The sequence below is a fragment of the Neopsephotus bourkii genome, unplaced genomic scaffold (genome assembly GCF_033783945.1).
Source record: "Neopsephotus bourkii isolate Nb327-2 ecotype Australia unplaced genomic scaffold, CSIRO-AGI_Nbou_v1 NB_1037, whole genome shotgun sequence".
NCBI lineage: Eukaryota > Metazoa > Chordata > Aves > Psittaciformes > Psittacidae > Neopsephotus > Neopsephotus bourkii.
In genome coordinates, this window is record NW_026901526.1 from 2,466,972 (window position 1) to 2,493,779 (window position 26,808).

The following is a 26,808-nucleotide window of genomic DNA, read 5'->3' on the forward strand; positions in this document are numbered from 1 at the left end:
CAAGATAACTGTTTTAAACTGTGGACTCAGATATCATAGAATCATAGAATAGTTAGGGTTGGAAAGGACCTTAAAGACTGATATACCAAGACTTGTCTGTATTCACAGCCTTGACTTCAGAGGACTGAATATGAATTGGCAATATGATAGTTGTTTCCTAATAAACTTCAAGCCCAGCTGGTAAGTCTTCTGATGTTTATACAATGTGCCATTCTGGGATGCAAGGTAGGGTGCGTGCAGTATTTATTAATCCAGAAAATCAAGGATGTCAAAAATTGAAGAGGGACAGAAGAGTCCACTTCTCCAGCTCTGTCTGTCTGTTTGACACAGTACTCACTTTTAACTGGTACAAAAAGTAAGCACTGACACCTTTGGGAAAGGTAAGGGGTAAATGGAACATGTAAAGTGCTTTGTTTAAGTTACATTATTATGCATCTTAATACCCGAACCTGGTGAATCCATCTCTACAAGCGCAAACTGTATCATAATTAGCCATACAGTAAGAAAAGCTTCTCTCCTTTTCCTTCTCTTTCTTCTCCTTGTTTTCTTCCTCCTTCTCCTATTTCTCCTTCGTCTCTCCTTCTACTGTTTCTCTCTTTTCTCCCTTATGAACACTAGTCTTAATTCTGGAATTCTTTGTCCTCTCAAGGGCTGCAGCTGCACTCCATTAAAATAAACAAACAAAAAAAATAGCATGCAACATCTCTGTTCAGTGAGCGTGTAATAGAATTAAGTGAAAAGTAATTTGAAAGTGTGAAGAATGTGCATCCTCGAAAAGTGGCTTGTATTTGTTTAATGCAGGGTCAGGCATGTGTCAGAAAGTACATAACAACCCAGTCAATGAATGTTCTCTGTGAAAATCAATTGCAACATCACTCTGGCCAAGAGCTTCAGTTATTCAGGAAGGGAGTAATCTATAAATATGGGGTGAAGATGCTGCTGGTTTTCAAAGGCTGCCCATGTTAGCAATATAAACAGGAAAAGAGTATGAGTCTAAAGACAACATCCTGGCTTCTCTGAAGTGTTCAGGGAATTTAATGACATCTCACCATTGCATTTCTGGACCACGAGTATGCTAGGAAATCACTCCCTTCTGTGCAGGCTGTTTCTGAAAAGGAGCTTTTTTTTTCCCTATTTCATGGAATTCATCTTCCTGAGCTACTGGTCTCCCCATGAGAAGAGAGCTGAGCATTTTGTCCTCTTAAACTAGCAGATTTGTTGTGATTAATTTTGACTTTGCCATCCTAGAGATCTCAGTAAGCAACAAAGTAGGGATGCCAAATGTATATCTTGGTGGAGCTGGAAAGATACAATAATTTTTCTGAGATATTTGCCTATGAAAGTGCTAAAACACATTTCCTATTTATTCACACATTTTTATTTATTCTAGGCACATCTTACCAGGATCACTAGGAGTCACTAATATGTTTCAATACAGTTTTTTCTGTTACTTTTGTGTAATAGGAAAGAAGAAAGAGGGAGATTTGGAGTAGTTTTACCTTTGGTTGAAAAAAAAACAAGCCCAATACAAAGTTTTAGTGTGAATTTCATGTCACAAGACTGGTGTCGTTAAGCAGATAAAACCTAACAGGGCAAAATTCCTGTTAAAAGGATGAATGAGGTCTAAGCCTGTGTAACCAAGAGTAGAGTTAAACCCGCTGGAAAATACATCTGATAAAGGCTAAACAATAGCTGCAGCATTTGACCTAATTTTAGATCAGATAATAAAAGGGTGGCTAAGACAAATTGCTTTGAGCCCATGTGCATAGAGCAACCTCACTTTTCATTTGCTCCAGTTTGGTGCTACTGTAGCTTCACTGACTTCATGATGTTAACCCATGCTGTCCTTGAGAAAATCTATTAAGAATATAAGCCGAAAATCTGCTGCCAGGATTTGGATTTGTTGAAAGCAGAAAGAAAGCATGTTTCTTTGTAATTTCTGTTACCCAGTCTTTCCAGGTGTAATGAATTTGGATGGTCTCTTCTTTTATTCATTACCTTAAAATATGAATTTAAATAAAACATTTTTAAAGGCCCTGATGTAGTAAAGAACTGTGCTTAATCTTTTGTATAATTTGATCCTGGTTTCCTATGTACTTATCTAAAAGCCTTTTTTCCCCGAGACGTTTTTTCAAAGGCATGTAGCTAATATATGCATGTCAGATAGTGTATACTGATAAGATAAATGCAGTTCAGAAAAGTAGACTACTTCATCGATGGCTTATCTCCACTTAAAAGGTATGCAGTCACACAAAGAAACAGATATAAAAAAAAAATCACAGATTCTTTACTGGCTCTCGGTTATCTCACCTTTTAGTACTGGGGCCCATGCTCCATGTTCTAGTGCTGTAGTGCCTTTCCTCCCTCTCCTCTCACACCTAATCCAGGCAATGCTGTGAGGGCATGTTCCTGTAGCCATCAAAGCATTAGAGCACATTGCAAGAAATACAAAGTTGGGTGGATGTCAAGACAGGGAGAGAGAGCTGGGAAGGATATCGTGTGAAAATGTTGATAGGAAGGTATGTCTAGGATATGCAGTATTTAAAAATAACTCAAAAATGTGTTTTGTGTACTTTGGTAAATGTGTATGAGAGCAGAGATAGGAGCTGAATTCCTTCCTTGCGTACCATTTAAGTTGCCACTAATCGATATCTGTTGCTTGTAGTTAATAAAGGAATAACTGAGGCATGTGGTCTTGAGCTGAGATGACAAGGGAGAATAGCAGATCATGGAAAGGGCAACAGAGAAGTTAAATGAGCATTTAACATATTTGATACTACCACTCTGCTTTTGCTTCTGATAGGAATGTTTCTGTACTGCTTCTCAAGTTAACATGGCCATAACTGGCTCACAAGCTTAAGGATGTGGGTGCAACAGTAATAAATGCAAATCACATCACTTTTTAATACAGAACTAAGACTTTACAAATTAAGGTGGACTTGACTTAATTGTTAGCATTGCTTAAAAAAACCAAAAGGAAGTTATTTTACTGAATTTATGTGAATTTAACCCACTAGTAGGAGCCTTGAGAATATCCTACCTACATTGTCATACCTAAGAAATTACCGTCTTTTAGTCGAGTTTGTTTAGTGCCTAATGGTGAAGCATAGATGCAGTCAGGAAATTAGCAAAATGTTATGTATGTTTTGGTAGTGACCAGCTGTGTGAGTGAGATTAGTGTATCGAAAGAGCAACAATAGCAAAGTACCAGTTAATACAACTTATTTTCTGTTTTAGTGTTTCAGTGTGTTGTAAATTCAATTTTACATACGAATTGCTGTGTTAACATGATGCTTTAATGTCTATCTGTAGTACCTCTGGTATATCTGTCATCTAAAAAGGCAGCTGTTGAGGTTAGGTCATTTGAACTTTATATTTAGGTTTTTTTTAAAAGCAAGAACTTTGTATTCCATCTTCAGTCACCAAATAAAATAACAAATAGAATTAAGTTTACACATTAGTTTGCAGGTTCAGCTTAAAAAAAAACCCTAAGAAATACTGACTATCAAGTAAAAATATAAGAGGAGGATCTATGTACACCTGGGAACACATCTGCTCAGTGAATTCTTCAGTTTGCTTGCTTGTATTTTTTACGCTGGTATCAATACTAAATGTGTTGGCAGGATGCTTTAATAATTCATATTGCCTTTTCACAGACAAAGAGGTCCTGACCCAGAACGGATCAAATATTTTACTTGTTTTATTGTTTTGGTTTTTATCTGTACAGCAGATGTATAGCAAGTTCCATACACACTATGGAAGTAAGTACACTTACTTCCGTAAGTGTAGCCCCCATGGAAGCTGTGATGCAAAGAATGTTTTGTCTTACCATCAGCTGTCTGAACTAGCTTAGAGCTGAAGGGAGGAAGGGAAGAAAAGGCTCTTCTGCAGATGTGCAGGCAGTGAGTCTCTGAGGAGTCATCAGGGTGGAGAGTTATCCCCAGCTTGTTGAAGATGCCATTGGCAGAATGTGGGCCTGACAGACATGCACCTCCCATTTACGCAGGCTGTGAACACGTAGCAAATAAAAGAGAAGGTCTTGGGCAAATTGTATCCTAGCAAGCAAAGGGTCTCTCTGTGCCATAGCATTTGTCTTTAGAGCTGGCCAGATGAGAAACATTCCCTCCAGAGAAAGGAAGAGTAGCACAGAGTTGTGTGTTGAGCATAAAAATGGGGTTTTGAGCTGCTGGCTTATTGCCTCTGTTGATAGGTCCAGCTGCTGATGCTTGGGCCAGATAAGAGCACAGCCCTGTCCAGCTGTGGCCTCATCCCGGGAGAAGCAGCACACTGAAGGAGGTCAGGAGGCTTTGATCAACATCCAGCATGTGGCTGGTAGAGCCGGAAACTCCACAGGGCAAGGCACCACACTTAAAACAGAAATTCATAGAGGTTTTAGAGGGATCCCCTGAGTTACAGACACTCCTGTGGCTGTCTCAGTGGAAATCTGGTTTGATCTAATTAACATCAGAGAGCTGGAACCACACAAGGACAAAGTGAAAAAAGATTTTTTGTACCTAACCTTTCCATTACTTACCCACCAGTGTGATTGATCCCCGCACAGAGGCCACAGACTCAGCTGTGAACAACAAAGAGAGGCCAAAGTATGCCTGATAGCACATGGTTTCTTACATTCACAATTGCAATTCAGTCTCTAATGCCTTTTTTGCAGAAAAAGGTGTCTCTTAACTCCACCAGCATCATGGAAATTGATGGAAGAAGAACAGGCCAGTTTTACAATGTTAGTCATGTCTCCCTAACTCAGCATCAGTCATCCAAGTTTGGGAATAAATGCAGTGAGATGTGTTTTCATAAGTACGTAGATCAACCTTCATTTTGTAGAATATTTTCCTATTCTTTTTTCATGATTATTTTTCTGTTTGGGTATTTCTTACTAGGCTAGGTAAAATTAAGTCAGCATTGAACAGCCTCTTGAGAACACTCAGCATTAGGAAGTATACTTGAAGTGGAGCGCTTGGCTACATATTGATCCTTTAATAATGGTTAAAATAATATGAAACCGTATTCCCTTTTTTCCTAGTGTTTTAATTGCAGTTTAGCTTATGACATAGAATCATAGAATCACAGAATAGTTAGGGTTGGAAAGGACCTTAAGATCGTCAAGTTCCAACCCCCCTGCCATGGGCAGGGACACCTCACTCTAAACCGTATTACCCAAGGCCTCTATGTATAAAACCTGTGTACATTTAACCTATATAAAGCAAGCTATCTTCTATATGGAAATACATATATTTTGTGAAGGTCTTTTCACATTCTTAAAACCTTAGTTTTCTGAAAGCACACACCAATGGGCATAGCTACTATGAAAGTTGGGCAGAAAATAATGTGGTTTTTCTTCTTGTGCGCTTAAAGCTTGCTTATTTGTTTGAATTGTTTGTTATAGAAGGAAAGTTGATGTTGGAACTAGAAGGCGGCACTGAATCTAAGGTCTATCAAGGGCAGAAATCCATCTTTCCCTGACAGTAATGCTGCATTGTTCTGTTCGTTTCTGGTTTACATCTAATTCCTGGATGACAAGTGTCCGTTTTTCATGCTCATTCATTAGTCACCCTTGCATTAGCACTGCCTTGAAGGCATCTGGTCTACCTCTTATCACATTTCACAGAAATGATAAAAGATATCCTTAAAGTTTTACCCACCCACCCATCACAGTAAAACCCCGAACAGCAAAGAGATAAAATACATTGGATTAAAAAAAAGGAATAGGGTCATTCTTTACTCTTTCATAGAAGTTGACAGGTAGGAAAGGAAGTGGGGAAATGCCACGAGTTCCTATAGAAACTATTATCTTTAGCAAGTGAAAATGCAACTTCTGAGTGGCTTATAAGCTAAAATTTCATTAAACATGAAAGAAAGTCATTTAGCAGTGCATCAAAATTAAGATCTAATGCCCCTTTCCCCAAAAACCATAGTGATTCACAAATAAATGTAACAATATGGTGTACACTGAGATTATTACTCTATTTCAGTTTTATGCTTGCGAAAATGCTCTCATTTCAATGCAGGTCTGAATGCAGCCATCTGTCCTTACCAGAGACGGCTGTGCAGGAGTATTTCAGGAGTCTTGGAGGGAAGTCTCATCTTAAGTATGCTGTAAATGTGCTACAATATATGGCACAAGAGCCCCCTCTGAATTTACTAAGACTGTACATTAGTAAAAATATAAGTCTGGCTCAATCTGGCAGACCAGAATTTTAATTCTTCTTCTTAGTTTCTTTTTATGAAGACAGCCTTCAAGGGAAATTATAGGTGGGGGATGTGAGTAGAGGCTGTGCCCTGAGCCTGGTGGTGATATCCCCACCTGCAGCTGGGTGAAATATGTGAGAGAGCTGGTGATTAAAACAAGATGGACCCTTCAGCATCACTGTCCACCAGGGTTTGCTCCCCTCCAGGGCACATGAGCTGTGGCAGCAGTATTACCTGTATAAGGGGAGGAGGAGTATCACTAGCACGGACAATCGGGGATTATTCTTCATTACCCAAATAATAATGGAAAGAAACTGCAACTACTTCTCTCTTGTGACTCTCCCTATTGAAGGTGAAGGTAGAGAAGGCTCTCTCTCACTGTTGCAATAACAGGGCTGCTGCCAACCTGAGGCTTTAATAATTCGTACTGCTTCTTCACAGACAAACAGATCCTGATCCAGAATGGATCAAATGTTTTCTTTTATTGTTTTGCTTTTTTCAGGAATATTTTCTGAAGATTGTTAAAACTTTTTTTTTTTCCTCCTGGTTTTTTTCCTTTTTTTTTTTTTTTATGGGATGTATTTTATTTGTCTGGTGCCACTCTCATGAGAAAATGTGTCCCTTCTGTCCTTGCTTGTAAGGAATTGTAACTTACATGACACTTCAAAAAAGTGACAACTGTTATTGAACATAGTCTGCTTGGGAAGGATCCAAAGTCCCTCAATACATTAGCAAGCTCACCCACTCCCAGCTGACAGTGTGAAGTTGCCATGAGACTGTAATGTTTAAATGGCAAAGGAAGCTGAAGATTGAAGGATTAGAAGGACAGTGTTGTTACAGAAGTCATAGCAAGGGCCATAGAAAAAGAAAGCAGTCATTTCAAAGCCCAATGCTGTTTTATGATTATTAGAGCAAGTGACAGAGTTGTTTGTCCAGGCCTTCCGCTTCTTCATCACTTAAAGAAACACTTTGTTGGCTTGTTTGTCTGTTACAAATGGCAAACCTGATGGTTGGTTAGGTAAAACCTGCCCTTCACAGCCGCCATCTGTAGCTCTTTGTAGGTGGCATGGCTGCAGCTGGAGGTGGTGGGGTAGTTCTGATGTGATAAAGCTATGAACATGTGGGAGAGAGCCAACAGAATAGGGTATAAGAGCTCCAAATCTTGTAAATACACAATTATGTACTTTGCCTCTCCCCCTCCCCCGAAATTAGTATCATTTACTCAATAGTGTCTAATGGCTCCTTTGAGAACATTACTGGCTATTATGTCAAGGCCCTACTTAGTGTAATTTTAGTTTGTGGATCATTGACCTGCTCAAATCCGATGTCACACGCAGCAAGGCTGTAGAAGCAGGGGGACCTGGGGTCCTGCAGAGTTTGTCTCACGTGCAGCAGCCTCACTGCAATAGCTCCCAAGGAAAAGGGTCTGTTCATACCCAGCAATTCCAGCTGTCGATAACAAAGAGGTTAAAGTGGGATATTGTTAATGTTATTATGCATTGCTAAACTAATGCTATTTTATTTTGTATGCACTAAAATTTGGGACTTTTTTTAAGGCAAGATCTTCATGAGATAGGTAATCCTTATACACATGAGGCTATGGTGAACTTCAGAGCTGTTAATGTTTCAGGAAGGCAGGTAGGACAGTAAATCAACCTGTCAAGGAAAAAAAACTCAGATTATTGTCTATCTAATCTCCCTCTACTGTCTTCATCCCTCCATATCTGGACACCTGAAAGCTATTATCAATATACTATTTATTACTGTGCTTATACACTTCTATTACCAGCATGGTAACTTTCTCATTTATCCTCAGCCATGGTATCAGAGCATGATACTTCTGTTGTAATTGTCTGCACTTTGCACATATGTGTACCTGCTAGATGCACTAAGGTGTACCTGATGTAGAGGTAATACCTGTGTAAATAGCGATAATACGATCCTAAGGATACTGCTAGCCATATAACCCTAGTTATTTGCTATCTTAAGGCAAACTGTATTAACCTGCCATGATATGTGCCCAGGATACCCTGAGCCCAGAGGATGTGTGGGAGGCCTGGGCCAAGGGAAGAATGTCACATCCTGAGAAACCAAACAGCTCCTGAAAGAGATGCTCATCTCCATGCTTAACATTTAGATGGGGGTGTATGGGGAGGGTGGTGCCAGTGTGTAACTTCATGATCTTGGGGTCCTTTCCAGCATTCTATGAAGAAGTACATCACTCCAAAACTCAGCATTTTGTCCTTGGAATGGCTCCTACCCCTACAGGGCACCTGGAAGGTGTTGGTTGTACAGCTCAAATTGACCCGTACAACCCAAATGCCCCCTGGTTATCCTCTCAGAGAGGGTAGGCTGAAGTCAGTGGGCTGGTGATGTTGGAGCTGGCAATGCAGTGGGAGCTATGTACAGGCATCCTTAGACAGCCTTTGTCTGTCTTGCTGTGGTCACTCACTCTCACATAAACAAACCTGAAATAAATCCTGTAACAAAGACGCTGACAGGCATAGAGTCTGGTGAAGCTTGGCATGTGATCCTAAGAAATGATCACTTCCAGATGTGTGCTCCTTTTGTTTGATGAAGGTTATCTAGTGTTGTAGGTTAAAGCACCCTTCATCAACAACTAACTTTAAAGTGATGGATTTTGCATGGAGGTAGCTGTAATATTGGCATGTTTCCTTTCAACAAAGGGTAAACCCCAAACAAGGAGAGAGCTGGAGGCAGTAAGTTCTTATATTGCCAGGGTAAGATCTGCAAGGGCTTATCTTTCTGTGCCCTAAACTGTAGCCATAAATCCCATCAGAGAGGCTCTCAGCATCCCGGCCTTCTGTGTTGGAGGGAGCAGGAATGCCAGTGGTGGGGAGGGAGCGGGGTTTGAGGTCACGACTCTCATGCCTGTGGTGCAGGTGAAGAACAGAGATGCCTCAGTTTCACTAGGGAAATGAATAGGTTTAAGGACATTAGAAGTTTACCATGTTATCAACTTAAGTTCAAATCAGCATCTCCGGTTATGGCAGAGGTTGTCCATGTCATGTTTAGATTCGCATTTAATTCTAAGTAGTTGAACTACCACATTTTCCCCAGGTAGGCTAAGAGACAGAGGTCTCATGCTATCTGAAGGAGAGTTTCAGAGGACCTGATTTTGGTGGCAGGCATCACATCACCTTTTGCATCTGTAGATTTGCCTGGCCCTTTTTTGGCCTTTTGGTAGAAAGTTCCTTTGTGGGGTCAGTTGCAAATCAGTTCTTGGAGGTAATCTGGATGAAATATAACTCTTTGCATGGCATATTTGTAAATTGGTTCAATTTAGTGACCTGTTTTCTAGCACAGTTGCATGTTATGGCTTCAAAATATGAAATATTTGGCTTTTAAGTTGTTCCTATATTACTTGTTTCCAATATGACACAAGTATTTGTGCAACCTCACCATGCACTAGCACAGGGAAATGTTCTGAATTCAGAACAAAAAGTAAAATTAAACCAACTTTTTGAAAGTTTTTCTGAAGTCAGGCCATCTCTTTGGTGTGACTTTAAACATGGCTCCATGTGCATTTGTAGATGGAACCAGCAGCAGTGAAAAATATTTCCAGTTGCTGCTGGGGCTGGATGTTCGGTTCTCCAGAAACTTGTCCTCCCAAGCACAGTGGAGAGAATGCCAGTCTGTGGCAGACATATGGAGCCAGTAGTAAAGAGGGACTCATCAAGTCCATTTTATCACCAATGCAAAGATACTACAGAAGTGTACAAAAAAAGCTGGAGAGCACAGCTGTACAGTATGATGGAATTGGTTTGATGTTTGGAGGCACATTCCATGCCCTCTCTGCCTGCCACATTTTTGTGGTTCTGTTCAAGGATCCAAGCATAGTTCAGCTCCACATTAATAATAATAATACTAATAACAGTAACAATTTATTGTAATATTTATTTAGTGCTACGTGGATATTGAGAAAATGAAGACAAATAGCTAAAGCTGTAAAGTTAATGCTTATAAACTAAAAGTACATTAAATCGCAGCACGAGCACTTTCATCCATGAGTTTAAGGCAGCTCAGATTATGTGCTTTAGTTCTAGGGATTTTTTTAATTCTCTATAACTTTCTTTAGTAGATCACTGGCATAGGTTACCAAATTATCTGAAAAAGGGACTTGTTTAGATTTTTGTTCTGTGTCTGGATGTGACTTTCCCCAGTGAGACCATGGATCCTTGCTGGGTTCACGTGCTCTACCACAACATAAATACTAAATCCACTATGAAACCTTTAACCACTTAATGTTGGGCTGAAATGGAAACATGTCCCAGTCTTTTTTAAGTGCTTCACTTTCTGGGAAACAGAAATGCTATTTTTTTTCTTTTTCTGTTTAGAAAGTGCTCTTGCATTTATGCACTATGGCAATCAAATGTAATTTAAACAACCAGCTAGTAATATTATTGCTTCTTTTTCTTCTCTTTCTCTCTCCCCAGATCTCCGGAAAACTTTTGAGCAGGAGCCCTTGGGGAAAGAAGTGTCCCTGGAGCAAGAGGTCCTGCTCCAGTGCCGTCCTCCTGAAGGCATCCCAGTAGCCGAGGTGAGCAGTAACACTAGTATCCTGGCACTTGGACATTTTAAGGCCTGATCGGTGGCTAATGGTGCAGTAATGGGGCATGGCATAATGAATGGGTGGTAATGGAGAGCTGACTGACTGCTTTTCATGGACAAGATTGATCTGGAGCTGATTAATGGTTCTGGGTTATAGTGCCTTGCTGGAAAGAGCTGCAGCACTTTTGTTTCAGTTTTTTCTTCCCTTTCAAAGATCACAGTTATATCTGGCATCCAAAGGACATGTAGCTTGTCGAGCATATCATAACAGCCTGCTATCTTTCCTTTTCCTTTTAGAGACAAAAAAACCCACTTATTCTGAGAGGCACCTTTCAATCATAGTATTAATTTTTAGATTGCCAGATTGTATTTCCTTGCCATGTTTATGCATGTGCTCACGTGTGCACCAGCCAACCAGCTTGGCAGAAGAGGATGTGCCGTGGTCCAGTATGGGCTCCCAGGTGAAGCAGCGTGAGATGGGGGCAAGTAGAGGATGTATCTGCCTAATAATCCATCTTCAGAGGCTTATCTGGTTTTCCTTCTGGCTTTTAAGTAAACCCACAGTGGGTAGTATGCCCCCCACCTGCAGGAGCAAGCCTACAGTTCATCAGAATCTGTGCCCACCAACAGCAGAGGGTGTCTCTGTGAAACAGCAGCTTCCCTGAATGCAATGGTGGCTCCAGCTTCAGATACATTGCTCACAAGAAGGGGGTATCTGAGTCGTAGGAGGCCTCTGAAATCCTAAATCTGCTGTGGCTGTTAAGAGAAAAATTGATAGTTAATGATGATAATTCCCTGATCCGAATTCTCATCTGTTTTCCTCCACCACACTACAGAAGGAACTGTTGCCAGTTTGCATTAGGATAAGTTGAGACTGTCATGGCTAAGTAGCAAAGTGGTTGTCACTCAGTGCTGATGACTGATTTCTCAGAGGAGGTGAAGCTTAAAGTGTTACCTCCCCATCTAATCCAAGTCTAGATTTAATCAGAATTGCAGACACGTGCCCATGAACATCAGAAGGAATAATTAGCATGGAAGATTTTCCCCATTTTCATGTTCCATAGGCTGTTTTCTTTCCCTGTTAAGATCCCCAAAACAGTAGAGACCATTTAGGTCTGCCAAGCCAGCTTCCTGACAACTGTAATAATAATGTTTGCTTTCCTCAGGAACTTAGCAGCAATTTTTTATTTTCCTTTCTGATGCTTCTTTGCATCAAATCAACTTGCTGTTGTGCCATGACAGGAGTGTTTGCAGTGGGATATGTTGTTCAGGTAGTGCAGAGTAGTACTGGGGAACTTCATTACCTTTGCTAGAAACAGAGATTGATGATGACAGATAGTTTGAATGCCGTGTTAGAGGCTCCTCTGAAATTTCAGCAGCCAGTCTGGTTATTCCCTCATAAAGGTCTGTAATGCCCCATTGTGTGGCTGGGACTAAAACAGTATGGTTTGACATGCTGTGTGGAAGCGATCTCTGAAAAGATCCTCTGTGAGCTGCTCTCATAATAATTGCACTTTTTCCTGCCTTCTAGTATTCTGGCTCACTCTGTCAATAGCTGAGATTCATGACTGTACATTAACTGGCTCTGAATCTTACTTGTACTGTGGTCAGGGCAGACACCAATTAACACTTGGCAGGTTTAGAAATGGTATACTCCCTGTCTGACATTCAAAAGAACTGTTCTCAGTGTTGGTTTTTTCCTCTTCTGACTTTTGAAGTCAGAAGGAGATCAAACACCCAGATTGGACAGCCGCCTAATACAGCCTCTTTGTAGATTCTTTCCAACACTATTAAAAGAACAAAGACTTGAGCACTAATGAATATGAATACCTTAATGTGACACTTTATTACAGCCACTTGCTGAAGCTGGTAAGATAAACTTTAAAAAATGGGAAGATGAAAGGTAATTTGGTGGGTTGAAGGATTACATGATTATTTGAATTTAAAGATGAATGAGTTCTTTGTTTAAGACTTTGTTTATTTGCTCACAGAAGTTTCTGATATGATGGCACAGGTAACTGAGTAAAAAAGGACTTAGGAGAAGGCTGGCAGCAGGCTGAGGCTATTTCCCATCTTGTTAAAAAAGACAACTTTGAGTGGGATAATGCATTGCAGCAGCTGTGAGCAGCATTTCTAAACGCTTGTGATTGTATACCTCAGACTCTTCCTATTCTGGGCACTGTGTATTGTTTTGGGTTTTTTTCCACTTACTGGCCTCTGAAATAGTCACTGGATTTAGCACCAAAACTGAGGAAGAAAAGCTTACGCTGTGAAACTGCACAGCATACACGTTCAGTGTAATGCAATGCTGGAGTCCAGAGTCCCAGTGTTTTCCCCTTGCTTTTTCTCTTTGATTTTATTCTCCCCCTTCATTTTATTTTTTTTTTTCCTGGTATTTCAAAGTGGTGGGAACAACCACGCTCACAGATACATTCTGTCCTCTTTTCAGTAGCTGGGGAATTTAGTCTTATCATTCCCAGCATATTTAACCGCAATTAACTGTGTCAAGCTCTTATGGATCAATGCTAGAGCAGATCTTACTACTACTGAAAAGCTGAACCACATAACAGAATACAGCTGCTCCAGAGGGCAAGAAGGACAAAGACAGAGATGGCAGACAAGGCTTTTAAGGTAGCGCTTTCCAGTCCCTCAGATCCACCAGGACATGACAAGCATTAGAGTAGGCTCAGATCATGGCCACCAGAAAAAAAGGAAAAGCCCAAGGTCCAAATAGAAGAAGGTATGTTAAAGTACACCAGCCTGAAGTCAAATTGAAGTATGTCTTACTTGTTCACTTGGGACAAAGTAAGGAACCAAGGGTTTGCTTGGTTTCTGGGAAAACCAGATCAGCTCCTCTGCAGCCATATACCCCTGACCACCAGCCCTGACCACCATCGGTTCTAGCTGCACCATGGCATGCCTCACCACTCCCAATCTTATATATCAAGCTGAACCTACCTGTAGGTTCTGAAACACCTTGATAAATGCTATGTCTTTTCCAGTGCATGGCCCCATCAAGCAGCAGAAGGACCAATGCAGACACTGTTACACTGAGATTTCCACACATAGCCAACTGGTGAAGGGGCAAACTTACATATACCTACTATGCAAAAAAAAAAACAAACCCACAACAAAACAACAAACAAACCCAAAAAAACAGCCAAAAACAAAAAGGAAGGGACATAAAACCAAACAATGCCCTTCTGTAGCTCCCTGTCTCCTGCTTTTCCTCGACAGGGAGAAATAGGGTAAGGAGGTGAGATAAACAGTCTGACACACCAGACTTGGTGGGAGCTGCCAGTGTTCAGAGGAAATCAGACAGCTCTGCAGCATCAGTGGAAACATCCATTTCAATTCCACTCTCTACTCTGTATGCATGTTTTCAAACCTAACCTGAGAGGGCAGGAAGGATCCCACTCTGCAACACTCCAACAGTAATGGCAGGGTTATTACCAATTAAACCCTTAGCTCATTTAATTTGTTCTTTGAAAGATGCCAGCATCATACTGCACATGATAAAATACAGTGAAAGACACAGAGTCAAATCAAGTTAGCTCATTGCAATAGGTTATAGATCAAAACATAAATGAGATGTAAGATTGGTTAATATGCCATAAGCTGCCAGGCAAACTTTTGCATTGAAATGTGTGATTTGTGGCACCTTTAACAGGGGGATAATTGCTTCTTTAATTATAATTGAGGTGTTTCACAGAGTAGTTTAAATGCAGAACAGGGTGTAATGTACAGTTCGGTGACCCAGTTGGATTTAAAACTGGATGTGATATTTATCTACATTCATGGCTTTAATTAGGAACTAGAGCAAGGGGAAAAGCATCCCTGAGTCAAGAGGCAGAAGAGGGTGTTCTGTCAAGTCAAGATGACTGTGAAACAGACTTAATTCAGCTGCTTTTGCCTGGGCGAAATCTGGTGGAAGCTGGGGACTTCTCCAAATAGGCAGCATCAGGTGGCTGCTCCATCTAATTGATTATTAATATGACTGCTGTTTGCTTTATTTCCTGAGAGCCACTTATGTTTTGCAGTGTTATCCCTTAATTGGGAGTTCATGTGTATGCATTGCCATGCAGGTGTGTGTCATCGAGACAGTATTTTATATTCCCAACAGGAAGGTGAGCTCTAAGAGAAGCAAGTAGAGGAGTTCAAGGCCACAAATGCTAATTAGCTGGGAAGTGACACTGTCCTTTGCAGTGCCTCGCAACTCCATATTATAATGGGAGGTTTCCTACAAGAGCATTGACATGAACCATGCTCCTTATCCTCTCTACAGTTTGCTTTTTGTCTCGAAGATGGCTCTGGGATGCTGGTTTAGCTAACACAAGATGCCTCCCTTCTTCAGGCTGTACTAAGAAATAGCGCAATTTTACTAGATGTATTTTTTCAAAGACACACAGTGTGGGACACAGCTTTTAGCTGCATTTTTTTTTTTATGAGCATGGCTCCCAGCTTTCGCCTTAGAGAAGAATCTCTTAAGAAGTATCTCGCCCTGGAGATACTATTCTGCAAACCTAAACAGGGAAAGTTCAGGCTAGATATAAGGAAGAAGTTCTTTACTGTGAGGGTGGTGAGGCTCTGGAATGGGTTGCCCAAAGAAGTTGTGAATGCCATCCCTGGCAGTGTCCAAGGCCAGGTTGGACAGAGCCTTGGGTGACATGGTTTAGTGTGAGGTGTCCCTGCCCATGGCAAGGGTGTTAGAACTGGATGAACTTATGGTCCTTTCCAGCCCTAACTATTCTAAGATTCTATGATTAATCCATTTGGTCCTAATTTGATACCAACTGATTCTTGCTCCCTATAGCCAACAGGCCTCGTAGTACCTGAAGTGTGAGAGTTACCTCCATCAGGGCTTTTCAGAGACCCCAGTTCTTATCAGCACCCTGAGTCACTCAGTGATAGTGTTTGCCTTAATCAGTTTCTCTGTCAGTAACTTCAGATGCAGTGCTTGCATTAGGCATGAAGAATCATGATGCTCCCATGTTTTAATGGAGATATTTCCAAAATGCAATCTGCAGACAGCACGTCAGCTGCCACTCAAGTGTTAATTGCTGAGTTTTGCCAAGGAATTTCCATATGCTTCTAGAGTTGATACTTTTCTTTCATAAAAAAGTGTAACCCGAACAAAATCCTATATGGCATTTGAAACTGGTATGAGGAGTGGCCTGTACAAGAACAGGCACTTTGGAACATTCAGGAAGAAAGGGAAAGAGTCTCTCCTCAGGGACTGCAGACACCCATCAGTATTACAATATCCTGTTCCTTTACTGAATGTAATGAACCTGGAGAGAATACAATTCTGTGCTGTGAAGAATAGGATTCATCTATCCCTCCAACCGAAGAACCACAGACATCACATTGGTAACTCATTTAAAGGTGTTTCCAAACAGGTCCTTCCCAGTTACTTCCAGGGGTGGGGAAACCACATAACCACATGGTGCCAAAAGTGCCAACTAATACACATGACCCATGAGACGTTGAGTTCAAGCCCCTTTTTCAGGTGGGAAAGGAAGCCCAGCAACAACTAGTGGCCGCATAGCAGCCTCCATGGGTTTTGGTTAATAGTGCCATGATCTCTATCTGAATTTGAGACCTATGAAATGAAGCTCTCCGTTTGCTGCTACCAGTCCACCTTGGCCTTTGAAGTATATTCTGTGAGGCTGAACTTGCATGTTCTGTATAAAGCAAAGCTGTAACAGGGCCAGAGACATCCAGCAGCTGTACATACACCCTGTGTAGATTTTAGTACTCAAACAGAAAGCTGGATATATGTGCAATTAAGAAAGTGTTTCCACAGCAGGAACACAAATTCCCCTTATTGGCAGCAGAAGCACAATAGCAACAACTGAACAAAATGTCATGGTGGTTTCATTTACCATCTCATTCTCAATATGTGTTTTGCAGTCCCTGATAGCTGTAATTTCAGCCTCTTTGGAGACCACCTTGGGGTTGTTTCCTTTTTTTTTTTTTTAACCTTAAATGGGTGTGAAATCTATTTCAAGCGAGTAATATAGAACAGAGGACAGCATCCTCTTCAGCATGCAGTTGCTGGGATGAATGTGTACATTTAAAACCAAATCCCAAAATCAAATAACAGTCTTCAAAGAGGCACTCGAGTCTTAAGGTACCTGAAATAGCTGCTGGCTAAATACCCCATATGAAAACTGCTAAAGTTTTCTCAGTCTCACTCAGGTGTCTTGTACTGCGCCCAACTCAGTAGTTAGCTACGCAAATGTTTCATTCTGGCTGGCATGTGTATGTATGCTCTTACTATCAATATGGGATGGGGTGCATGTCTGTTGTTACAATTCAGGGGAAGCAGGGGAGCTACGATTCCCCTGTGGCTGTTGGAGGCGATGCTAGCTCAGCAGGAGCTGTGGCAAGCTGAGCAGTGCCACTGTGACTGGTCAGCACAGCTGCAGAGGACCCTAGCAGCAATGCTGGCTCAGTGGGGGACCAGATGGAAAGCAATCCTGCCGTGTCATCCGGGCACGGGTAAGGCATGGGGTGCAATAGTCTCAGCTCCTAATCCTAAATAGTCACACCTCCAGAATCCTAAATTGGCTTTTGTCAGTTTAAGTCTCTTACTGCTCCTAGACATGTTTGCGTCTTACTTCTTCTGGAGAATTGCACCAGAGGGCTTTGCTTGTGTCTAGAGGGTAGAAGACTTGCCGGTTTTGGTAGCTGCTCCCTGCTCTGAAGATGACTACAGGGCACGTTGGGGTGCAGAAGGGAATGAGAGACCAGGATCCAGAACTCACACCCTGCTGACTTTCCTCTTGAGATTGTGGAAGTGTAAGGAACAAGTGGTACAAAAAGAAGGGGAGGATCTAGATGAGTTCGTATCCCTTTTTCCATTCTTGCGCTTCATTTGGAACAGAAGTGCTTCTGCTCTACCAGTTTCAAAACCATCATTCATATGCAAGTGTGCCAAGAGATTTAAGTGTCTAGTAATGCTAGTAACTTGGTATGGCTAAATTTGTGTCCGCAATTAGCTTCCGTAATAGGTTTTCCTGTGTGTGTAATCGCTTGTGTGATTTATGTTCCTTTTATTCATTTAGTCTGCACATAAGCCTGGCCTGGCTTTGCAAGTCTTAGTCTCTGTGTGTGCTTCCCTATTTCATGCTGCTGCTGGAATCATCCTGCAGCAGCACAGGTCTGGCTACATCTCTGAGGTATAGCTGAGGTGGTGATTGTGGGTTTTCTGTTCTTGCTTGATGGTCTTGCTTTTCATGTTGGGTGGCATGTGGCAGGTTCCCTCTGTTAATTAGAACAAATATGCCAATTATGTTAATGTATCTCCCGATACCAATCAGCGAATAATTAGAGACAACACATCTGTCTCTCACTGGGGAGTGGGATGACAGAAAAGATGGTACAAGGTGTGTTGCTCTAAATTACAGCCGCCTTGGATTGTGCAGTTCCTCAGCTGGTGGCAGGGGCAGCTCAGTCTCATGGCAGGCTTGCCAGCCATTAGCAGCACTGGACATGCAGACCCAGCACAGCTGGCAGGAGCCGTGTGCCTCAATGCTCCGCAAATTGCATCCAGCGCACTAAGGAGCTCTGACCGAAAGGTAGCTGACTTCAGATGCTCTCCAGCTTCTCAGCATCTGCAGTTGCTGTGATTCAGGGTTTCATTCACCACGCGCACACCTTTACAGAGAGTCCTTCTCTTCCTAGTCAGTTTGCAAACATAAAGCAAAAATACCTTCTTGAGTGGAAAACTAAAAAAAGAAATGGGGATTTCATATCTGCTTTGTTCTTGGGACAGATATGTAAGAAAAAACAGTTGCACGTTGTAATTTTCCATAGCTGTCATCTCCATGCAACTTACCCCATCCTACATGCCAGTAGTTGCCAATTAAATGATTTCTGTTATCATAAGGAAAACCTTATGCCCAGGCTTTTTCTACGTAGATGCCCAACCATTTCTATGTTTATTTATAACAGTTGGAGGGATGTGCCTGATTTAATTGAATAAATAGAGCCAAGTATCTGTTCAAGAATCTCTGTGACAATAGCCAGTAAATACACACCCTTAATGTTTAGGCAAAAGCAAACATATACTTTAGAAATGTCTTCTCGAGTTTAAAAATGGACCCATGAGGGTGTGATTTGGTATGATCCTGAAGACAGGCATCCTGGTACAGTTTGCAATGCCCTTGGGTATCCTGCTGCCCTTCTGGTTGCTTGGCCAGAAGGGTGCAGATCTCTACACAGACATGCCTGATGCCTCACCTGCCAGCTTTGTTATGAGCATGGTGGTTTTCCCAGGGCACCAGTCACTGTTATTCAGGCAGCAGAATTAAATTCAGGATAAGTTTCAGCATTGACTGGATTAACAGCCTACTTCAAGTGAGGGGGCTGTGCCTTGGGGAACGACATGGCATCAAAAGAGATCATTGCTTTAAACTTCTGTAATAACAGTTTGCATACTTGTCATTCATAAATCATACCATCTCCTTCTGCATTGTTCTCTTTTGTATTTGATGCCTGATCTCTTCCTCCTTACATGACAGAACAACCCTGCTCCCACCTATTCTGTCTACCTCAAAAAATAAACCTGAAGTTTGGAGGTGCTGAGCACTGTGGTCACCTGCACCAGAAAAAAAAAGAGGCTAAAGATCTAAAATAAGTTACCAACAAAAGTCTCATTTGCATGTTATAGTGCGTTTAACTAGTTACCATTTCTGCAAGGACTGAGGGAGAAAACACAATCACTGGGGCAGTGTGCTCTTTTTTGTGTTGCTCTGTTGATGGCTAAAACGTGTATGACAGGAGAATCCTGCCTCTTGTCAAATCATCCATCAGTTCCTCCCATCAGATTTGATGACATTATAATTTGCAACATGAACAGACTTGTGATGTCATAAAAACCTGGATGGTAGAAGAAGGTTCAAATACATATACTTAAGAGGTATCTTGTAAAAGAGATGGGGTTTAGACAAGCACATAAAGTACGGAGGTACTGGCAAAACAGGTTTTTCAGAAAATAAGACATCCTGTTGTTCTGAAAACTTAATGTTTTGTTGTTAGCAAATTCAGTGAGCCAGTAGGTGAAAAGGATCTTTTTCCTAAGAGGTTTGGTGAAGAGCCAAAGGCAGTATGATGAATTATACAAAATATCTGAGGGTTTTTTCTGATATCAGCAACTGCTGTTTTCATATCATCTTCAGTGTTTTTCCAGGGATGACAGGGAATTTAATGTTCATAGCTTTAATTTTGCCTAATTAGCTGAGACCCAGACTGAACATGCATGTATTCGGTTTTGTGGAGAGAAAGTGTTTCAGAGTACTGGAAAAAGACAACCTTGTCCTTGAGCATGCAGCCTTGCATAATGCTGAGGGATCCTAGGGTATATGCTTGGATGGGCATACCAAAAGCATTTTGGACTGAGCCTTAGACCACATAGACTGTAGTCCTGTCCTCACTGATGTCCTGATATTCTTTATGTGCAGAGCACAGGAAAAGCACTGGTGAATTTGTATGGCTAACATGCACAGCCGTGGCAGTGCACGTAGCATCTTTTAGACTCCTGACACAAGTCTGTATTTCATCCAAGATCTAAATAATAGTATTAAAACCCAAGAAAGATATTTTGGTTGTGTGAGAGGCAGAGGTTAAGTTATAGCTTACCTCTGGTGGAGAGGTAAGCTCCTATCTTGTTTTTCAGTCTGGGATGCATGCAGACTTAACTTGCAGGTGAAGGAGCTAAATATTGCCATTGACAGAACAGTAATGTGCCTTTCTTGATTATATCCGATACCTATTAGGATTCAAGAAAGAAGGAAGGGTAATTTTAGTCATCCTGGCTAGGAAAACCAGGCTATTGACTAAGCTTCTATTTTCCGTGGTAAAATATGTATGTACAGCAGAAACACAGCCTCCAAGTTTTGTCTTTTTTCTTCTTTCCCTGTTCCTTGAGACACAATATCCATTTCTACTGTGCCTTGTGCACCACTGATTTTAATCTATACAGTATCAATAGTTGTGAGGCTACCACATACTGCAGTGATCTGCTGTGGGAGAGGAGGGTTTAAATCAAGCCTTCTTCAGGCCAGTGGCTTTACGTTCACTAGGGTGTACATCTTTGGAAGTAGCACACACCTGATGCTCATCCACCCAAATCTGGTTAGGGGAGCGGGAGCTGCTTAAAGTAGGGCTAAAGAGGAGCTATAGACAATCTGAACCCAAGCCCACATCTGTCAGTGCCTGTCTTGTGACATTGGACTGGGATGAATTAACCCCCTGTGTTTAATACCAGGAGAGGCTGTTGGTTTTCTCCCCACAACTTCGGGGGGTCTATATGTCTATCTTAGGTGGGGAGCAGGTTCCTTGTTGGTTTTGGGGCGTGTCAATGCTTGTGCAGTTCCTCAAATGCCTTTGGTAAAGATGGGTTTAGTGAGAGCAGGTCTTGGCAGTTAGCACCTCGCAGATCCAGAGGGTTGATTGTGTTTATGTTTTTCTTCCTTTAATTAAATCCTGGGCACAAGCCGAAGTGATCCAGTGACACAGAGGCCCAGCTGTGATCCATTCAGGCCCAGATGTGATCCCAGTTCTGTCTTTCAGAGCATACTCCGTGCAAATGAAAACAAGCTACTGGAGTTGCAGCCAAGTTATATTAGAGTGGCTTGCAGCAGTCAGCTGGGATTTAATAGGCTGTTTCTTTAGGAAGGCAATAAAGAGAACATTGTCTACATTAAAAATCACATATGAAAATATTTTTCTGTGTAACTAAGGAAATTACGCTTTATTAAAATAAAATATAGCTTACATCAAGGAAAGGGAAAAAATAAGCACTGATGCAGTCTTTGTGATTCCCCTTTTCCTTGGTTACTGTCTCTATTTTGTTTAATCCTGATTACAGCAAAACAATAAAATGCAGGTACATGTGAATTTAAAAACATTAGTGTGTTTGTGATTTACTGTGTTACTTAGGTGTTATTGTGACCTACTTCAGTATAGGGCCTCATTGTGTTTGACCCAGGGCAGGTACATGCAAAGTTACTGCATTATTAACTGCCTAATTAGACAAATCACACAAAACAATTGGTGTGGTCTCTGCTGGTTTACTGCTTCTGATGTTGTAAGGGAATTTTCTATTTGTAGGTACAGTCCTAAGATACCACCCCCTCCTTATCCCTTGCCTCAGACTCTGAAAGCATAGATCAGCTATTTGTCTCTGCACAATAGCTGGCAGCCTTTGAAAATGCATTGATATTTTCAAGACAAGGCGAGACAGCTGTTGTGCTGATGGTGCATGAAGGGTGTTCTCCCACATTTCTGCTGTGGTGTTTTATTTCAGTTCTAAGTGTGCATCAGGTGAGTCCTTCATGATGTGCCTTGACTTTTAGTGCTTTCTGGGGTAAGAAATCACAGATACTGTGGCCTTTGCAATGTGACCTGGTACTGACTCAGTGCCTCCACTCTGGTCGTTTGAAACCCCAAGGTGGAGTGGCTGAAGAATGAAGAGGTGATTGATCCCGTGGAAGACCGAAATTTTTATATCACCATTGATCACAACCTGATCATCAAGCAAGCCCGGCTTTCTGACACCGCCAATTACACTTGCGTTGCCAAAAACATTGTGGCCAAAAGGAAAAGCACCACAGCGACTGTGATTGTCTATGGTAAGTAATGCCTTGTCCCACTGCATGTGGATGGATGTGCACTCAAGAGTCAGAATGGGGGAAAGAAGGGGATGCAGAATGCCTGTGTGCAACTCCTACTGTGGTGAGTGCTCAGCCTGTGCTGCCTGTTGACTTGCACCCACATGCAGGGACTGCAGTCAGGGTTTATTACTGAAAACATGCAGAAGTGTGTAATGGTTTGGCTTACTCGTGACAGACAGTGGCATCAAAAGAGGAACAGACATCTACACAAGCAGCCAGTGCCTCACTGAAGAGAAGGCACTTGCTCCCCTTGCCATAACACAACACAGATGGATGCAGTAAGGAACCATTAGGGCACTTCCTCCAGCATGAGCGTCCAAGGCTTTGCTTTCTGCCAACACATTTCATGTTCTTAGTGATGCTTTTCATAAATAGGAGTAAAACTGAAAGGAACTTTGCCCCTGCATCAAAGTACGTTTTGGTACTAGACACCAAAAATAAGTTTAGTTAATGAGATATAAGTAGATGGAAGATTCTGGTGAGCTCTGACACTCTTACCAACATTTGGAAGCACAAAATAGCAAAGCAGTCTGGGACTGCAGCTTATAGGCTGCAGCCAACACAACCTAGCTTAAAATTAACCATCATGGGAATAAAAAGCATGGGATAACATTATTCTGTGTCTGCATCTATGGTCATGGTATAATACTGAGGCTGACTATGCTTTGGCTGTGGAGGGGCTGGATGAGATACCTTTCTGGGGACTCTGCCCCACTAGTACAACAGACTTTGCCCCTGAAGAGTTACTGCCCTGATGCATCCCAGGCAGGGGTATCCACCAAAACAAAACCCTGCTCCAATGATGTGCCAGCTGACTGTCCTGGTGTTCTTTACAATCAGCTTAATTATAGGATAGACAAGTAGGAAAAAAAATCCCTATGATTATCCCTAATATTCATTTCATATTCAGGGTAGCAGTTAGATTTAATTGTAAGCAGTTGCTTCCCTGAAGTTACAATGAGGGCCTTTTAGCTCAGTTTTTATAGAAAACTGACTGAATTGAGTTGATTAGCAGTGTTTGTGATATTGAGAGGTGGACCATGCAAGAGCGCTGTGTTTTGTAACTGCCATGAATGCAGAAGATGTAGGCTACTCTTCCTCATACATATACAGCATGTTTTTCAACAGTGCTGTCAAGAGACATATGCAGGGATGCAGCCATATTTATGGGTTTTGCTACCAGAGGTGCCTAAGAGTTGTGTCATATCACAGACATTTGGGTTTAGGGAAAGCAGTTAGTATGTTATCCATAACCTGTCGATGACATTATTACATAGAGCAGCACAGCTCCTTCTTCATCCATCTATCCCAGAAACTGAGGCAGATGAAAAAAGAGTCAGCACGAATGTATTCCCAGATACATATCTTCCCAAAGAGATACATATCTTCCAAAAGTCCGATGACGAAAATGCCTTTAGTGTGAGATCATTCTGATTAGCTTAAATATCTGTTATGGAAGTGCTGCCACATTCACATGCAGCAGCTATGTCCACAGAGGGGTGAGTGAAGTTGTCCTCGCATCCTGAAATTCCCTTTTGGAAAGAAAGGAAAGAAAATTATCTATTTCTAATCAAAGCACAGGGGTCTTTCAGCATGCATACGTGATGGGTACATCCAAGAACAATCTGGAGTGCAGGTTATCTCCATTTGGAAAATGGTGCAACTTTCACAGCACAGGTTTCTGGCTAGCAGAGCTGTGAGTGCTCTCTGAACTTGCAGGGGTTTTGCCTGTACACATGCTACCAGGTGCTTAATGCTTGGTCAATTTGGTTTTCAGGAGAATGCAGGTCACCCACCAGCCCTAGTAGTCATCAAATGGTATTTGTTTTTCATTCAGCGTCAGCATTTCTTCAACTGTACCATGCCTTCTGGCATGTTGTGCATTTGATACATTGGAGACATGGGTTTGTGTCACTTCAGGGTTGCTTCTCATGCTCTTCCTAGCCATCACTTGTGACTGCTGTTGGAGGAAGCATGACACAGAGCCAGAGATACCTTTGGGCTGACAGGATGGCTTTCTTACGTCGTCATACTCTTTCTGTCTTGCTTTTCAGTCAACGGAGGCTGGTCTACCTGGACTGAGTGGTCAGTGTGTAACAGCCGATGTGGGAGGGGCTTTCAGAAGCGTACAAGGACCTGCACCAATCCTGCCCCACTCAACGGTGGTGCCTTCTGCGAGGGACAAAGTGTTCAGAAAATAGCTTGCACCACTCTCTGCCCAGGTTCAGTATGAAGAGTACACAGCCTAGATGATTACTTTGCCTGTCACCACTTATTTGAGGAGAACACTCAGTTACAAAAGCCTACTTCTTTTTATTAATAAATCCAACATTTCAGTGATCGAATATGAAAATGTATTATGTAAGTAGATAAAATAGTGAGCACATTAGATCAAGCAGCAAGGGATTCAGCCCTGCTTTCGCATGCAGCTTGCACTGGTGTCTCAGCCCTGGTAATTCAGGGGATTTGGGGAACATTCAGAGCTTCAAATTATAGGAGATAAAGGTTGAAGGCTCTGAAAGAGGACTGGAATTTGAATATAGAAAGCAACTGTGGTGTAAATACATTTGCAATGTCCAGTCCAGCTGTCACAGCAAGTGAAGCATCTGGGGCATGGATGTTATATTTGAGGCACATGCTTGCCTGAGTTCAAATGCAAAAGTTTTTATGCTGGAAATAGATGTGTATTCATACCTTTAAAAGGTATTTAAATTTCTGAAAAAAAAAAAAAAGTGAAATTGCTTCAGGACATGCAAGGTACTTGTTAGCTCTTCTGTGACAGAGTTCTGCCATCTGTCCTATTGTCCAGTGATTTCCTACCTCTGCAGTCCCACTCAGATCAATGGCAGTAAGGTAGTCTTCAGCTTGTGAAGCTTAGACATCCAACTCTGGGTCTTAGTGGTGAATGGAACTTGAAGAGCTGAAATTTAATCTCTGTTCACTATTCCAAGTGACAGACTGCAACAATTTCATAGATTATTCTTCAGATGTTCCGTCTCATGCTTTATAAAATCATTTATGGGATTTTAAAAGGTGCTAAACACATTCCTGATTTGGCTCATGTGAAATAGATCAGTGCCTCTAGGTATTTCCCTTAATAGAAAATATTAAACATTGCATATCTTCCTACTAAAGAAGAATTTCTGGCTAAGTTTAACTTTAGCCTCTGTGTTGAGAAATGCAAAAAAAAATTAAAATCAGAGATTCTCAACTTGTTGCTTATTTTCTTACACACTTCGAGCATAGATAAACTGCTGACAAGTTTATAATAAAGGGAGGAAAGAGCAGAAATGAGGCTGGGGCAGAGAGAAAGGAGAGAGAGAGTGAGCATGCATTTGTGGGCCAGAAACAGAACTTTAAGAACAAATGGATGATACTTCTGCCTTGCAGGGGATGGCCAGTTGTTACAGGCTTGCTTGTGCTGATACATGCATTATTCATGCTCGGTCTCACTTTATGTACCCCCTAACAAGTCATGTCACTTCCTTGTTGCAGTGGATGGCAAGTGGACGTCGTGGAGCAAGTGGTCCACCTGTGGCACAGAGTGCACCCACTGGCGCCGGAGGGAGTGCACGGCCCCAGCCCCCAAGAACGGGGGGAAAGACTGCGAGGGGCTGGTACTACAGTCCAAGAATTGCACCAATGGGCTCTGCATGCAGGGTAAGTGCTGCTGTGATGCCTCTGGGGTCTGGGGTGTATGTGGCCACAGAAAAAGCCTGCAATAGCCACAGGTCAGCATCAGTGACCTAAAGTCACAGAACCATTTGTAGAATGGAGAAATGAGTTAATCCAATTCTCACCAGGCTGGTCACCCCATTCTTCTTCCCTGAAGATGAACATAATGCTCTCTGAGGTTTATGATATTGAGCCATGAAGAATTAGACAGGCACATAACAGAGTCCTCACCCCCCTGCCCTCCCCATCAAACATCCCTCCTCTCTAATACTAGCTCAGCGTCTGTCCAGGGAAGATTGGCAGTGAATCTCACGGCAATGCAAATGAAAAGTAAAGGCTGTAGGGCAAAGCCAAGAGTAAACATGGCAAAGCAGATCAGTGTGTGACTTCTTCCTGTCAGGAGTGGTGACTGCATGTATTCCTATAGATAATAGTTATACCCCTTGTTGCATTTCAGGTGCCCTATAGTAGAAAGAGGTACCCTGTACCTGTGTAGTGCCTGTGCTCAGCATGCTGGAGCCTCACAGAGATCATCTCTAGACTGAAATCTATTCTGCCTGCCCCTGTTCATGCCGTGGTCCTGTTTTTGTGGCTAATAAGAGCGAGAAGTAAAGCAAGCAGGCTTTAGTGGGATTCTGACATATGCTGATGAATAATTAGTCTTCTCTGTACCCCA

At 41.9% G+C, this 26,808-nt stretch overlaps 1 protein-coding gene across 3 annotated transcripts in view; it reads left to right on the forward strand.

Moving 5' to 3' along the window:
- The window catches only part of UNC5C (unc-5 netrin receptor C), a 251,183-nt gene that overhangs the window by 184,129 nt on the left and 40,246 nt on the right, over positions 1-26,808 (forward strand). For all 3 annotated transcript variants that reach the window (XM_061360947.1, XM_061360948.1, XM_061360949.1), the window contains exons 4-7: positions 10,662-10,765; positions 22,235-22,415; positions 24,512-24,679; positions 25,953-26,117. In XM_061360947.1, coding sequence (XP_061216931.1) covers positions 10,662-10,765; positions 22,235-22,415; positions 24,512-24,679; positions 25,953-26,117 — 618 coding nt within the window. The remainder of the gene's footprint in view (positions 1-10,661; positions 10,766-22,234; positions 22,416-24,511; positions 24,680-25,952; positions 26,118-26,808) is intronic.